This window comes from Ursus americanus, chromosome 36 (assembly GCF_024610735.1).
Source record: "Ursus americanus isolate L20-20 chromosome 36, mUrsAme1.1.p, whole genome shotgun sequence".
Classification (NCBI taxonomy): Eukaryota; Metazoa; Chordata; class Mammalia; order Carnivora; family Ursidae; genus Ursus; species Ursus americanus.
In genome coordinates, this window is record NC_142162.1 from 22376064 (window position 1) to 22393140 (window position 17077).

The 17077-nt window shown below is 35.3% G+C and overlaps 1 protein-coding gene across 2 annotated transcripts in view; it reads left to right on the plus strand.

The window, feature by feature from the left end:
• Positions 1–15203, plus strand: part of SPRED1 (sprouty related EVH1 domain containing 1) — a 116360-nt gene extending 101157 nt beyond the window's left edge. For both annotated transcript variants that reach the window (XM_045816051.2, XM_087859202.1), the window contains 2 exons: positions 6847–6948; positions 10042–15203. In XM_045816051.2, coding sequence (XP_045672007.1) covers positions 6847–6948; positions 10042–10692 — 753 coding nt within the window. In that variant the 3' untranslated portion in view covers positions 10693–15203. The remainder of the gene's footprint in view (positions 1–6846; positions 6949–10041) is intronic.
• Positions 15204–17077: the final 1874 nt, after the last annotated feature.

Below are 17077 nucleotides of genomic sequence, written 5' to 3' on the forward strand. Positions count from 1 at the left end.
TGAGATACTAGGTCTTGGCAAAATCTAGCTTCATGCGTATATGCTCAACAGAGTACTTACATGCTTTGAGTGTTTAATTGTCTTTGACTGGATAGCTTGATGGATCCTTGTCTACAACCGAACAGTCTTGCCAAAACGACTATTGTGCTTTCTTGCTGTCAAGAAATATGAAGAGTCTGAGATTTTTATCCTGGCTAGCAGGTTAACCTGCCAGTTGTATGGATGCTGACAGAGGACAGGACTGGTAGATGAGAGACAAAAGGCATTATTACTCACAGCACAATAAAGTAGCATGAGCTTCATGTTTGTGTTGGTCCCCTGGCCTTGCAAGTCCCATGGGGATGGTGCTGAGCTGCTCAGGCGGATGTTGCAACTCAGGAGATTTGCATCACAGCATTGGAACCCTGTTACGGAACCCAAAGTCTTTTATAGAGGACAGTTAAGCTTTGCTTGACTTTTGCCAGGGAGGGAGACAGTGTCATGGTCATACCGGATACTAAACAAACCTAACTGAAAACTGGGAAGACACTATGTTTCAGTGGTTTCACTTACACATATCTTTGCATAGAAATAGTCTGAAACAAAGGCAAACAGTGCCTCACCTCCCTAGATCTGCAGAAATGAGACCTATGGAGAATTGTTACCTAACACTAGCTGAACAAACACTAGGTTTTTCCTCAGGTTATGCTTAGATAGGCATTTGTCTTTGACTCATTTTCTGTGCTTCCTTGGGCTATTTAAATCCTTTCGATGGATAGGTACATTCTTTCAAAATGCTAATGCTCTCAGTCACGTATTAGGTCAGTTAGGTCTAATAGGCCCAGAAGCCATTATAGCTCTCTTACGCAATTTTCCTTACTTTCAAGTTCCTGAAGGTCATTTCATTGTGGACAAATAAAGGCACATGTATCAGTTAGCTTCTGATAGAAAATTTATGACATATTTAATGCATAGAAAACAATATATATAATGAACACCTGCAAACCAGCAAACAACTTAAAGAAAGGGGTACCCCCACTCCCATCCCCTTGCTTCATTCATTTTTTTTAAACTTCTTTTTTGTTTAAGATACTACTAAGTAGGTGATTGAAGTTGGATATATCCATTTAAATTCATTATTGAATTGAAATATACAAACTTTTTAATCCAGCAATTCTCCTTTTAGGAATTTGTGATGCAGATAAACCTGTATGTGTGTATTAAAAATAAATTTGTTCTGTTGTGTTTATAAGAGGAAAAGCTGGGAAAAGTCTGTATATTAATCAGACTAGTTAAATTAAGTCATTCATTCAGTGGAATATTAAGATGCTATTAAGCTGCTATTAAAAGAAAAGCTATATGTATAAACAGAGAAAGGTATCTGTAATGTAACAAGTGTAAGGAAGCACTAAATTTTTAAAGATTCACATAAATGCAAATGTGCATGAGTGTGTGTGTAAATATATAGCCCCAAAGTGGAAAGTACCACCAGTGGAAAGTTACAGCTGATGAACTTACCTTGGCATGTCGTAATCACCCAAAGTCCATAATTTACATTTGGGTTCACTTTTGGTGTTTTGCATTCTGTGGAGTCAGACAAATGTATGACATGTATCCATCATTATGGTATCATAGAGTTTTATTATTGCCCTAAAAATTCTCTTATGTGCCGCCTGTTCACCTCCACCCCACCAAAACACAACTCCTGGCAACCACTTATCTTTATAGTTTGCCTGTATCAGAATGTCATATAGTTGGAATCATAAAGTATATAGCCTTTTCAGATTGGTTTCTTTCACTTAGTAATATGCATGTAAAATTCTTCCATGTCTTTTTTAAAAATACTGAGTAATATTCTATTGTCTGGGTATACCACACTTTATCCCTTCACCTACTGAAGGACATCTTGGTTGCTTCCAAGTTTTAGCACTTACGAATAAAGCTGCTATATAAACATTGTTGTGCAGATTTTTGCCTGGACATAAGTTTTTGAATCTTTTGAGTAAATATCAAGGAGCACAATTGCTGGATCTTATGGGAAGAGTATGTTTAGTGTTATAAGAAATTACCAAATTGTCTTCCAAAGTAGCCGTACCATTTCGAATTCCCACCAGCAGTCAGTAAGGCTCCTCTTGCTCCATATCCTCCCCAGCATTTGGCATTGTCAGTGTTCTGAATACTGGCCATTCTACTAGTTGTGTTAGTGGTATCTCATTGTTTTAATTTGCATTTCCCTGATGACTTAAGGTATGTAGCATCTTCTCATTTTGCTTACTTGCCATTTGTGTGTCTTCCTTGGTGAAGTGTCTGTTGAGATCTTGGCCCATTTTTTTTAATTGGGTTGCTTGTTTTTTTATTTTTGGTTTTTAAGAATTCTTTGTGTATTTTGGATAATAGTCCTTTATCAGATATCTTTTACAAATATTTTCTCCCAGTCTGTGGCTTGTCGTCTTCTTATTTTGACATTGTATTTTGCAGAGCAGAAATTTTTAATTTTAATGAAGTCCACCTTATCAGTTTTTTCTTTCATGGATTATGCCTTTGGTGTTGTATGAAAAAAGTCATCACCATAACCAGGGTCATCTATTCTGTTCCACTGATCTATTTGTTCTTTTGCTGATACCACACTGTCTTGATTAATATGGTCTGGAAGTCAGGTGATGTCAGTCCTGCAGCTTTAATTCTCCTTCAGTATTGTATTGGCTAGTCTGGGTCTTTTGCCTCTTTCTGTAACCTTTAGAATCAGTTTGTCAGTATGCACAAAATAATTTGCTTGGGGTTTAATTAGGATTGCATTGACTCTAGAGACCAATTTGGGGAGAACTGGCATCTTGATTATATTGAGTCTCCAAATCCATGGACATAGAATATCTCTCTGCATTTACTTTCTTTTCTTCTGTTCATCAGCATTTTATAGTTTTCCTCATACATATGTTATATACATATTTTGTTAGATGTATGCCCAAGTATTTCATTTTGGGGAGTGCTAATGCAAATAGTACTGTGTTTTTAATGTCAAACTCTGTATGATTATTGTTCATATATAGGAAAGTGATTGGCTTTTATATATAAATCTTGTATTCTGCCGCCTTGCTTTAATTGCTTATTAGTTCTAGGAGTTATTTTATCACTTCCTTGAGATTTTCTACATAGATGATTATTGTCATCTGTGAACAAGGACGGTTTTATTTCTTCCTTCTCAATCTATATGCCTTTTATTTCCTTTTCTTGTCTTATTGCATTAACTAGAAATTCTACCTGTGGATTTAATCTTCTTTTCCTAATTTCCTAAGGTGGAAACTTAGATTATTGACTTTAGGTCTTACTTTTCTGATATATATGCATTTAATGCTATAAATTTCCCTGTAAGCACTTCGTTCACTCCATCCCACAATTTTCATTTCTCTGTAGTTAAAAATACTTCTTAATTTCTGTTGATTTATTCTTTGATCTACATGTTATTTAGAAGTGTGTTGTTTTGTTTAATCTCCATATATTTGGGGATTTTTCACTTAACCCTTCTGTTGCTGATTTCCAGTTTAAGTCCTTTGTGGCCTAAGAGCAGACATTGTATAATTTCTATTGTTTTAAATTTATTAAAGTCTGTTTTATGGCCCAGAATGTGGTCTGTCTTGGTTAATGTTCATGTGAGCTTGAGAAAATATGTATTCTGTTGTTGTTAAGTAGTCCGTAGACATCAGTTATATTCATTTGATTGATGGTGTTGAGTTCAACTAGGTCATTACTGATTCTTTGCCTGTTGTATCTGTCCATTTCTGATAGAGGGGTGTTGAAGTCTCCAGCTGTGGTAATAGGTATATCTAGTTCTCCTTGCAGTTCTATCAAGTTTTTCCTTCTGTAATTTAATGCTCTGTTTTTAAGCACTTACACATTAAGGATTGCAGGTCTTAGAAAACTAATCTCATAACATTATGTAATGCCCTCTTTTATTTTTTTTAAGATTTAATTTATTCCTTAGAGAGAGAGAGAAAGAGGGAGGACACACAAGTAGGGGGAGCGGCAGAGGGTGAGGGAGAAGCAGGCTCCCTGCTCAATGTGGGGCTTGATCCCAGGACCCTGGGGTCATGACCTGAGCCAAAGCCAGACGCTTAACCGACTGAGCCACCCAGGCACTCCTGAATGCCCCTCTTCATGACCAATAACTTTCTTTGCTTTGAAGTCTGCTTTGTTTGAAATGGATTAAATTTGCTTTCTTTTGATTAGTGTTAGCATAGTGTTTTATTCCCCCTCTGTTTACTTTTACTCTGTATGTGTCTTTACGCTTATAGTGCATGTCTTATAATTGGGTCTTAACTTTTTTATTTATGCTGACAGTCTGTATTTTTTAACTAGAGCATTAGCATTCAAAGTGATTATTGATACAGTGGAATTAATATCTATCATATTTTTTCAATGTTCTATTTGTTGCCCTTGTTCTCTGTTTCTCTTTTCATCTTTCACTTACTTTCTGTCTTTTGTGGTTTAATTCAACATTTTATATAGTTTCCTTTTCTCTCCTTTTTAGCATGTAAGTTATATTTGTTTGTTTTTACCTTTTTTTTTGTGGTCTCCTTGTGGTTTTCATCTGTGTCCATTTTCAAAGAACACTAAACCACTTTATAGTATTGGGATTACCTTATAATAGCAAAATAATGCTAACTCCTCCTTCCCATCTCTTATATCATTGCTATCATTTATTTCACTTTATATATGTGAGTATATATGTGTGTATATATAATCATATATGATTGAATACATTGTTACTATTTTTGAATAAGCTATTCTCTGTTAGCTCAATTAAGAATAAGAAAAATTAAAATTGTATTTTATTGTGAAAATAAATTACCTTATTCTTTCCTCAGTGCTCCTTTACTCTTATGTAGATCTGAGTTTCTGATATATACTATTTTCCTTCTCTCTAAAGAACCTCATAACATTTCTTATAAGGCAGGTTTACTGGCCATAGATTTCTTCAGTTTTTATTTGCCTGAGAATGTCTTTATATCTCTTTTGAAATTTGTTTGTTTTTAGGCAAGTTACAGAATTCTAGGTTGACAGATATTTTTCTTCCACCACTTTAAATATTTCACTCCACTCTCTTCTTACTCTCATGGTTTCTGAGGAGAAGTCAAATGTAATTCTTTGCTCTTCTATGAGTAAAGAAATTTTTTGGGTCATTTTTCAGGATTTTTTCTTTATCTTTGAGTTTTTATAGTTTGGAGATGATATTTTTAGGTGTAGTGTGTTTTTTGGCATTTATCCTGTTTGGTGTTCTTTGAGTTTCCAGGGTCTGTGGTTTGGTGTCTGACATTAATTTAGGTAAATTCTCAGTCATTACTATTTTAAATAGCTCAGAGATTTTTTCCTGTCATGTCCAGTCCAATAAGTTGAGTAAAGGCATTCTTCATTTCTCTTAATGTTTGTGACCTCTAGCATTTCTTTTGGTTCCTTATTAGAATTTCTCTCTCTTTCCTTGTATTGCTCATTTGTTCTTGCATGCTGTCTATCCATTAGAGCTTTTAGCATATTAATCATAGTTGTTTTAAATTCCTAGTCTGCTAATTCCAACATCCCTGCCATGTCTGGTTCTGATGCTTGTTCTATCTTTTCAAATTGTGTTTTTGCCTTTCAATATGTTTTACACTTTTTTTCTTAATAGCTAGACATGAGGTACTGGGTAAAAGGAACTGCTATAAATAGGTCTTTAGTATGTGGTGGTGAGGTGTTGGGGGGAGAAGGGAAGCATTCTGTAGTCCTATGATTAGGTCTCAGTCTTTTAGAATGAGCCTGTGCTTCTGGACTTAGAAAAAACTGCAAAATACTTGCGGAGTTCAAACTTTTTAGTTGGGTCAGATGGTTAGATTGGACCAGAGTTGGCTCTTTCTCTTAATCTAAGTCAAATAGGCTCTGATAATATCCTAGGTCAGGCTCTGGTTAACTCATTTCTCCTGAGGGCAGACCTTGTTAAAAAACAAACAAAAAAACCAGAGTATTCTGGCATAGTTAAAAAATGGTTCCCTTTCCCCTCCCCCTTCTGGAAGCATGCAGGGATTTTTCTGATATTTACTGTAAGAACTTGGTTGAGCTCCTGGAGGTAAACACAAAAAAAAGTTTGGTTGCTTCACTATGACTGGGTCTACCTGGGGTTTTTAACTCAGTATATACTGAGTATATACTGAGCTCTGGCAACTCATCAATTATAGTTCACGTTTTCTTACCTCAGCACTGGTTTCTGTGGCAATTTCTGCTCATGAATCTGCTCTAGTGAGCTGTGACTCCCTTTATTTTCCTGTCTGTCTCCAATCTTGGAGGCAGTGGTTTGCACTGTGTCCTCCTCTCTCTTACAGGTCTGAGAAGAGTTGGTGATATTTTTTCTATTTAGATTTTTTACTTGTTAGGACAGAGTGGCAATTACTAAGTTCCTTACATGCAGAATCAGAAACCAGAAGTTTGTTTATTTTCGAAATTAAAATTTAAATGTATAAAGAATGACCTAAATTCAAATAATAGGATGATTGAAATAATGCTTTTTATTAAAACTATTTTAAAAAGCTTCACTACTAAGAGGCTATGAAGTTTTGGAATACACACTGCATGTAGTTTTATTAAAAATAAACACATTCTCGGGGCGCCTGGGTGGCACAGCGGTTAAGCGTCTGCCTTCGGCTCAGGGCGAGATCCCGGCGTTATGAGATCAAGCCCCACATCAGGCTCCTCTGCTATGAGCCTGCTTCTCCCTCTCCCACTCCCCCTGCTTGTGTTCCCTCTCTCGCTGGCTGTCTCTATCTCTGTCAAATAAATAAAATCTTAAAAAAAAAAAATAAACACATTCTCTTGTCACTTAAATAGAAATTGTTTATATTTTAGATAACGTTCAGTCATCCAGGCCTGGACATTCAGAGCAGAAATATAGAATATGTACAACGGCAAATATCCAAGGAGTGTGGAAGCCTAAAGTCCCAGAATAGGGTAAGTGATCTTAGTTTTATCTTCTGATATAGAATATAATAAACATATAAGTGAAATTTTTCAGTCCTTCTAATTCTAAATTATACTAGAAAATTTATTTCATGTGTACATTTGCTACATATATGATTATAAACATTATTACTTAAATTCCATCTAAATTTCTGGTTTGAATCTGGGGATTGCCACTGTGTATTTATTACCTGATAAACCCAGTAGGAATTATATATTGTTATTTTAATAGACTGTAGCCATCATTTGACCTTCAGCCCAGATCTGGAGGGTTTTTTTAGCCCCAGTTCTATAATATCTTGAGAATGGAAGTTTGCCTCAACCTGGATCAGGTGCTTTCCTGTAAACCAGTCACTGTGTCCAGGGACTAGGACTAGGAAATAGAAATGTGACTATAAGAAGCCCACTTGTATAAGTAAAGGGAAAGGTTATTTTGATTTGGACCCTGTTTGGTTTATCCCCAGAAAGGTTTAATTTGCTCTCACACCTCAGGAAGACAATATACCCAGAAAGGGGGTGGGAGAAGAAGGAAGGGGAGGGAATAAGAACAAGTGGGTGTGTAGTGTGTTTTAAGTTACTTTCAGAGAGTCGTATAGTCAAGCTTTATACATGGGTGTCTGTGTATTAGTTTGCTAGGGCTATCTTAACAAAATATTAGACGGAGTGGCTTGAACAAAAAAAATTATTTTCTCACAGTTCTGGAAACTGGAAGTCCAAAATCAAGATGTTGGCACATTTGGTTTCTTCTGAGGCTTCTCTTCCTGGCTTGTAAATGTCTGCTTTTTGGCTGTGTCCTCACATGGTCCTTCTTTTGTACACCCACATCTCTGGTTCCTCTCTGTATGTCCAGATTTATTTTTCTTTTTTGCTCTTTTTTTTAAGATTTATTTATTTGTCTTAGAGAAAGAATGAGAGAGAACATGTGTGTGAGCAAGGGGGAGGGGCAAAGGGAGAGGGAGAGACTCTCCAGCAGACTCTTGGCTGAGCGTGGAGATCCCATGACTCCAAGATCATAACCTGAGCTGAAATCAAGAGTCGGAAGCTTAACCGACTGAGTTACCCAGGCCCCCTCAAATTTCCTTTTCTTAAAAGGATACCAGATTGGATTAATGTAATCACCTTTTAAAGGCCTTATATCCAAATGTTGTCACATTCTGAAGTATTGGTCTCAACATATGAATTTGAGAGTACACAGTTCAGCCCATAACATTCTGCCCTCTGGTTCCTCACATTCATCCCTTCTTTTTTTTTTTTTTTTAAAGATTTTATTTATTTATTTGACAGAGAGAGACAGCCAACGAGAGAGGGAACACAAGCAGGGGGAGTGGGAGAGGAAGAAGCAGGCTCCTAGCGGAGGAGCCTGATGTGGGGCTCGATCCCATAACACCGGGATCACGCCCTGAGCCAAAGGCAGACACTCAACAACTGAGCCACCCAGGCACCCCACATTCATCCCTTCTTACATGCAAAATACATTCATTCCATCACAACAGCCCGAAAGTCTTAACCCGTTCTAGCATCAGTTCTAAGTCCTGCATCTTAGTATCCTCTAAGTTGAGTGTGGGTGAGACGCAAAGTGTGCTTCATCCTAAGGCAAAATTCCTCTCTACCTGGGAACCTGTAAAGCAAGGCAAATTACCTGCTTCCAAAATACCATGATGGGAAAGACATAGAGTAGATACTCCATTTTGAAAGGGGAGAAATCTTAGAAAGAAGAAAGCAGTCATGAGTCCTTAAAGTCTAAAACCTATCAGGGCAAATTCTGTGAGATTTTAAGGTTTGGGAATAATCTTCTTTCCTTTGGCTCAATGTTTTGTCCTATGGGCCCAGCAGGGTGGTGACCCCAAACCCTTAGCAGTGAGTGATAGCCTCATAGCCAAGGTTCCAGGTTTTCTGGCCCACTAAGACTGAGGAATTGGCCCTGCCCTACGAGACTGAGGAAAGAGCCTCACCCTTTTCTTATAGGATAACACATGTTTTCAGTCAGATAGCTGTCTTTGCCAGTCCTGTAAATCCTAGAAGTCCAAAACCTTTCTTCGTTTCATGCTACCTCTGTTCCCTGTCATCTGTTGTGGCAGCATTGTCACTGAGATCGTTGATTGAATTCAGGAATCACACCATAATCTCTTCTATGATATGATTGGTCAGCCACACCTTTGGTATTCTCTCTAGACCATGTTTCCTCAATTTTTGCACTACCCGTAGACAGAGAATTTTCCAATTCTTCAAGATCTACTTCCTTTTTCCTTAAAAATTTCTACTTCAGTTTATCCCTTTCCTCTCACATTTTAGTGTTAGCTGCAAGGAGAAACTGGGCACCTTCAACACTTTGCTTAGCATCCCTGCCAGATATCCAAGCCCATCACTCACAAGTTCTTTCTTCCACAAAATGCTGACATACAGTTCATCCACATTCTTTACCAATTTATAGCAAGTATCACCTTTCCTCCAGTTTCTAACGTGCTCTTCATTTCCATCTGAGCCCTCATCCGAAGCACATTTAATGTCCACATTTCTAACAACAGTCTCTTCAAGGCTTTTCGTAACATGCCCCTCAAAACTCTTTTTGCCTCTATCCATTTTCAAAGGCATTTCCACAGTTTTAGGTACTTGTTAATAGCAACACTCCAATTCCTGGTACTAGAATCTGTATGAGTCAGGGTTCTCCTGAGAAACAGAACCAACTAGTTGTGTATATTGTACACAGAGATTTATTTTAAGGAATTGGTTCATGGAATAATGAAGGTACATATGCAAAATATGCAGGTAGGATTGAGACCCGGGGAAGAGTTGCAGTCCCATCCAAAGGCGGTCTGCTAGCAGAATTCCGTCTTGCTTGGCGGTGATGAACCTTTATACTATTAAGCCCTTCAGCTAATTGATGAAGTCTGTCTATATTGTGGAAGATAATCTGCTTCATTCATAATCCACCAGTTTAAAGATTAATCTCATCCAAGAAACACGTTCACTTAAACATCCAGAATAATGTTTGATCAAATATTTGGGCACTGCAGCCCAGCCAAACTGACATATAAAATTAACCTTCACCATTCTAATTGCCGTTTTCATCTCTTTCCTTTTTAGGTCCCTTTGAAATCAATCCGACATGTCAGCTTTCAAGATGAGGATGAGATTGTCAGAATAAACCCTCGAGATATCTTAATACGTCGTTATGCAGACTACAGACATCCTGACATGTGGAAAAATGACTTAGAGAGAGATGATACTGATTCCAATATTCAATTTTCTAAACCAGACAGTAAAAAATCAGACTATCTGTACTCTTGTGGGGATGAGACTAAGTTAAGTTCACTCAAAGACTCTGTGGTATTTAAGACACAGCCTTCCTCATTAAAATTTAAGAAGTCAAAACGAAGAAAAGAAGATGGTGAACGTTCCCGCTGCGTATACTGCCAGGAAAGGTTTAATCATGAAGAAAATGGCAGGGGAAAATGTCAGGATGCTCCAGACCCTATTAAAAGATGCATATATCAAGTTAGTTGCATGCTCTGTGCAGAGAGCATGTTATATCATTGTATGTCAGACTCAGAGGGAGATTTTTCTGATCCCTGTTCATGTGACACTAGTGATGACAAGTTCTGCTTACGATGGTTAGCCCTAGTAGCTTTGTCTTTCATTGTACCATGTATGTGCTGCTATGTCCCTTTGAGAATGTGCCATCGTTGTGGTGAGGCGTGTGGGTGCTGTGGTGGGAAACATAAAGCTGCTGGATGAAAGGATCCAGTGCCAAAATGAGCTTAAAATCTTTGTTTCCAGGAATTAGCTAACTTGGATTTGTGGAAGCTTTTGGCAAGCAATATGAAATCTTGCCTGGTATCGTTGGGGCCACACGTGGAGGAAGCAGAACTTGTTAGTTCTTGGCTTTTCACAAATGCTAGCCATGCCTAACTTTTTCCCTTCAGTGCATGGCATGTTTTGTTACAGGTTGTAAAGAGTATTTGCAAAAGGAAACCATTTCTGGTTATTGGCTATAAAAAGTGAGCATAAAATATCCAACTAAAAGGGATTAATTTTTGGCATTTTTGTATATTTATGCATTAGGTGATGGGACTTTTAAAGTTTTGAATTCATTAAGACATAAACTAAAAGTGCACTAGGGGACAGTTGATTTCAATCTAAGAAAAGTTAACACTTGGGAATTGTAAGAAGTAAAACAAGTGCAACTAAATCATTTATTAGTTGTTTTTTGAAAGCGGTTTTATGTATAAATAACAAATGTTTATATTTAACTATAAGGTACGAATTATCACGTATTAAACTTTTCTTCCCCTTCTAGTTCTGAAGTAGATGTACATATATATCTACTGTCACATTCCATTATATTTTGAATATTTTACTCATCTAGTTAATAATGTTTTTATTCCATGTGAATGATTTGACATTTTCATCCCCATTTCCCTCTGGCTACAGTTTATATTGAGTTCTGTCTGTACATTCTGGTAATCTAAAATCTTTAAAAATATTCTAATAGCCTTGAGTGACCAATTTTTTTTTAAGCACAGATGTAATTGTCTAATGTTCTGATGGGAACGTAACACTTATTTTTATATAAAAAGAGACTAAGTAAACATTATAGAAAAAAGTGAGGTTTTGGGGTTGTTTTGTTTTTTGTGGTATTCAACCAGCAAGTTGTTTTCTTTCAGAGTTTCCTCCTTCAAAAAATCGTACTGCATTTACAAATGTTTTACAAGGCAAAAAGTATAACTGGACAGTTCATGTAAAAGTTTCCTCCTGAGATCTCCATTTATCATTCTGCTAAACTAGAATATGTTCAGCTGTGTTAATGATTTTCTAGCTTAATTCTCAATGCTTATTATTCACATAACAATAACTTCTCCCAGTTGCATTTTACTTTATTTAAACTTACCAAAAGCAAAATTATTTTATGTTAAAGTATATACTAAACTATCCCAGGAAAGTATTTAATCCAACATTGTGAATGAAATATCTTGTACATATAATTTTATTTCTTTCGCAGAGCATCGTATTACTGGATGTTTTATTTACAAAATAGTTGGATAAATGTTCCAACAAATTGTTTAAAGTAGTTGGGGTCAGTTTGTCTGGTTGGTTTGTTTTTTGTTGTTTTTTTCGTTTTGTATTGTTGTTTGTTTTTTTGTTTGGTTTGGTTTGGGTTTTTTTGTTTTTTTTTTTTTGTCTTTTTTAAGTGTTACATTAAAACTCTAACAAGTAAAGGGTTCTTTAAGAACATTCCCTTAGAGGGATAAAGTTGAGAAGTGTGCCTTTTTTTTAACGGCTTGAAGTTTCAGAAGTGATAAAATTAAAATCACACTACTATTTGAAGCTCATTTCTATGCAGGTTTTAAAATGTCATTTATGTATTGTTCTTTTTACATATCACACTTAAGCTTGTGTTAGCTTTCTTCTTTTGCCCCAGATCAAACTGAACAATGTATATAACACTATCTGTCTGTAAAATACTTTTTTTTAAGAAAGCATTTATATTTATATGACAGCTTGAACTGACAACATTGTGTATATAGATCATCTTGAAGTATTATTTCACATTGAAAAGAAGAAAAATATATTGATAACTATAGATGTTATGAAGAAGAGGTTATTTCTAGTTTTGTACTAAAAATCAATTGGATGAATTAAATCCAAAATATGACACTGTAGCAGCAGTTCTAAGACTTATTTTTACTGTTTATATAATTGAACACTGCTACACCAGGTGATCTTCATCCCTGAAGTTTTCAGCTAAACTTGGTTTCCTAGAATAGACTGTTAACTTTCAAAATTACTTTTTATTGGTAAAATGGAAATATTGGTTTTCCTTGTGAATGAATTTTCATATTTGTAAGTGCTGAGTTCATAATTCAGGTTTGAGCAAGGTGTGAATAACTGAAGAAAATAACTTGCTGGCTCTATAGGAAAATGCTGTGGAAATGAACTGTGTATATACTTCTAGGAAGAACAAATTTAATCATTTCTTCTGTTAAGCACTAATCAGTATAGTGCAACTCCTGGTTCTGTACTGTATTTTATATGCAACATATATGCTTTAATATTTTAATGTTTGTGCATTAATATTTTCAATTTGTTTAACCACTTTGCTGCTAAGATTTTGCCATCCCATTCCCATTTTTTCCTTTACAATTTTAAACAAGTTTCTTCATTAAAAACTATGGTGATGAAATGGTTTTTATTTCACCTTGGATCTTTATAGTTAACACACTGAGATTCCAAACCAGTCTAGAAGACTAACTGGTAATATAATGTTATCTGAATCCCTATGTGGAAATGTTCTCTTGAATAAATTAGAATTATGTGGGGGAAAAAAGGATAGTTTAAATTTCTTAAAGTGTGTATAGATATGTTCAGGAACGTTTTCTCCTTCTGCGTACAGACTTCGCACTGCCAACTGGCTTTTCCTCTGAAACCTTTCTCTTTGCTTTTAATCTGGTAGTATCAGCAAATGGCTAAACCAGCTTAAGTAATAGTAAATATTGAAAATGAAGTCATCTGGATGGCATAACAAGAAAGACTTTGGTCTGATGGCTTGTTGTGTTCAGAACTGATAATTCTTAAATGATTTTTCTCCTGCCTCGACAGGGGAATCATTTGATTTCTGAAGAAATATGAGATACGGAACTTCAGCACCACCTGCTGGATGATTTATAGACCAGAGACTGACAGGGTTCATCACTACTACCAATAAAAAGGGCTATTTAAGTAGTGGCCACCTCCACACAGAGAGAGCAAGAGTAAGATGTATCTCAAATGAACTGTAAAACGAACCTTTTCTCTAATGTGTCTTTTGGTCACTGAAAGATTTTAAGCACTTTCTTCTTACATATCCTGTCTTAAAATATTTATTGATATTTGGAACTGGCAATCAAACTTGATGTGCCGAAGCATTTATAAAACTAATTCTTTTAACCTGCAAAAGCCATTACCAAAATGGTATTCTAATTTTCCTCCCATTAACAGCTAGGGAGTTTTAAAAACAAACAAACAAACAAACAAATAAATAAATAAATAAATAAACGTCACCTATATTTGATCATGACAACTTCAGAGAATGTGTGTATGTCTCTGGGATGATGTTGGGACAGGGGTTAAAATTTAAAGGGGAAAACTTGAAACTACCTATTTTCATTGGTTATTCAGCAGTGCCTAAAAAGAACTTTTGAAGTAATACAAATGCACTTTCAATTCATGTGTATAGTGCCATCTGATATCTTGGGTAAGTCTTGCTTTTTCTTTTCTTTTACTCCCCACCCCACCCCCTTAATTGAATGCCACAGAGATGTTTTCTAATATCCATATAAGTCTTCAAAGTACAGGAAACATGTACTTTCCTCCAGATGGGCAATTTAAAGGATGTTTCTTTTGTTGAAATTTACTTTAGGCTTTGTGATTACTCTTTTGGAATATGTGGGTAAGATTTGAGTTTTTAATTTTAGCCCAAAGATGCATTAAATAAGTGTAACATTTTCTGCATAAAACTTTGAAAACTTCAGTTACCTAGAAAATGGATTCTTCACTAAATATTCTCATTCTTAATTTGACCTCCAGGATCACATTTCTAAGTAGAAGGGAAAGCACTAGAAACTTGCATTGTTGTTGCACTTAAAAAAAATTGGTCTATAAACCATGATAATAATAGGACCGTAAGGTGTTTTGCAGTGAGTCAAAACATTAAGAAATCACAGCCTGAGGTGATTTATCTAAACCAAAACCAAAACCCAACAACAACAACAAAAGGGCTTTAAGGTTTTAAGGTACTGTTTGCCTAGCAGCCAGGTGGTTATAAAACTTTCATATGCTTTGATACACTGATGTTAGCCATTGTTCCTGAAAGCTCCTTAAATTGCATAAGTTGCTAGTTTTGAAACTTTTCAAGAATAATCAAGTTAAAAAAACCTTTGTATTAAAGATACACATAGATTTTTGTGAACATTGCCAGTATGTAGTGTCATTTGCTTTCTATTCTTGACCTCAAAAGTGCCTCACTTGTATATTCCATTAAAAGCTTGACTGCATTCTTTCAATAAGCAATGAAAAATTGTTTAACTCATGTCATAATGTATCTCCTTAGATATAGTTGATTAGCTTGATAGTTTGGATATATAATGTAAATATGCATATATAAGTTTGTAACTGTTTTTGTTACATCATACCCATGTAATTGGACATATCAGATGATATCATAAGAATTTGTTTTAATTACCTGATTAAACCTATCATGAAATACAAAAGGACTTTTTCTTACTCTTCTAGAGGATAACAAACTATCACATAAGAGATAGTAATTACTCAAGGAGAAAGTAGAAATGGACTTTTTTTGTCTTCATTTTTTAAGGTATATTTTTAACTTGAAAGTTCCTGTATATAGTTCATCTTATTGATTTATTCGCCCTTGATTGTATCCAGGTTTTTTAATGGTCTGTTACCCATAAATAGGTAAATACAATAAATATAAACATGTTATATTTATTGGTTTGGGGAACATGTTACCGCTAAATCTGGATTAAATGATAATCCTTGAATGATAATGTGGGAAATTTTTAACCCAAGACTACTACTGATTTTTTTGTGTGTCCTACTTGGTTTCAGAGTTTCATTTGTAATATAAACAAATATAACTAATATTCTAGATGAAAAATTAATAGGACAGTACTCAAAAATCATAGCTTATTTCAACACCAGAGTTAACTTTTGGATTACTGTATTACAGTTAGATTTACTTGAAGAATCAAGAATTAACTGTTTACCATGAATTATGAAATGTAGTCTCATGTGCTTATTTACAGGTTTTCAGAAATTTGCTTTATATTCTTCACAATCAAGTTAATATCCACAAGTAAGTAGAATAGTTTTTACTTCAGAGAAATTCAAACTAGGGTTTCTGCTTGGCCATCAGTATACTGTCATGCTCACAATGGTCCTTAAAGAAAAAAACATTGGTATTAATAATAAAACTGGAGTTGACTCCTTTAAAATTAACTGCTTTAAGATTTGCAGTTTTATAGAGATCCGTTGAAATGATGGCTCAAAAAATATATTCATAATAAAAGTCTAACAAAATCATAGTTGAAATGGTGTTTTCTTTTGTCTATCAGGTTTTATTTTTGTTATGTAATACACAGTTCTCAAGCCCATAATGTAGTATTATCCTCCTCATTTTTCTTTTCTTTTCTTTTTTTTTTTTTTTTACTAAAGAGATTTAGGCTTCAAGACGTTAAAGGCATAGTAGAGGCACCGGGATTTGAACCAAATTGCCTTACTTCAAAGTCTATGCTTTTAGTCACAATCCAGTTTTGTGTTCATTATTCTGTTAAAATGAAATTTTATTTAAGCTGGAAATGTTATAAGGGAATAACTTCTTAATTCCCACTCCGTTTTGTTTCCATTCTGGCTCCCCTGTTGACCTATCTCACTAGGTTGTGGAGTACTATATTCACAGTGGCATGTGGGGATCCTTAAAATTGGGAGAACAAGATTGTGAGAATACTTCAACATATCAAGATCGATCAGTTTGTGCCAACCCAATAGAAACTGCCGAAGACATACCTGCTATCCAGTGTGTGGTATTGTTCGCTTTGCTCAACTGGATGGCATTTCCCTAAAGATTTTGATGGACTCTTTTTCACCAAAGTAGGGATACTTCCTGGTGAGGCAGTATTCTCAAATGAGTCTTCTGGATTCTGGACTCCTTTTTTTCAACTAGTGAGCCATTTGTATGTCAGCTCTTGCACAAAGCCTGTCTTTGAACCAGAGTTGCATTTAGTGTCAAGGCTCCTTACGTATATGTCCCGATGAGGTTAGTGTACCCCTTCCCTCAAACTTAATTTTAACCTAGAAATAATTTACAATAACCAAAGGTTGTGTGCAATTTGAAAAGGACAGGAAGAACTCCAGAATTCCTGATACTGAAATAAGATCATTCTGGATGATAAAACTTAAGGAGACCAGTTTAATTTTCATTTCTATTAATTCTTAATTTTGCATTGTCAAATTGCAAGATACTAATTTAAATGATTTTTTTCTTTTTAAAATATATAGTGATATAGAAGATCTTATGGATATTACTTGTCCAGCATAAGCCCCTTTTGCCGCCTCCGTATTTTCC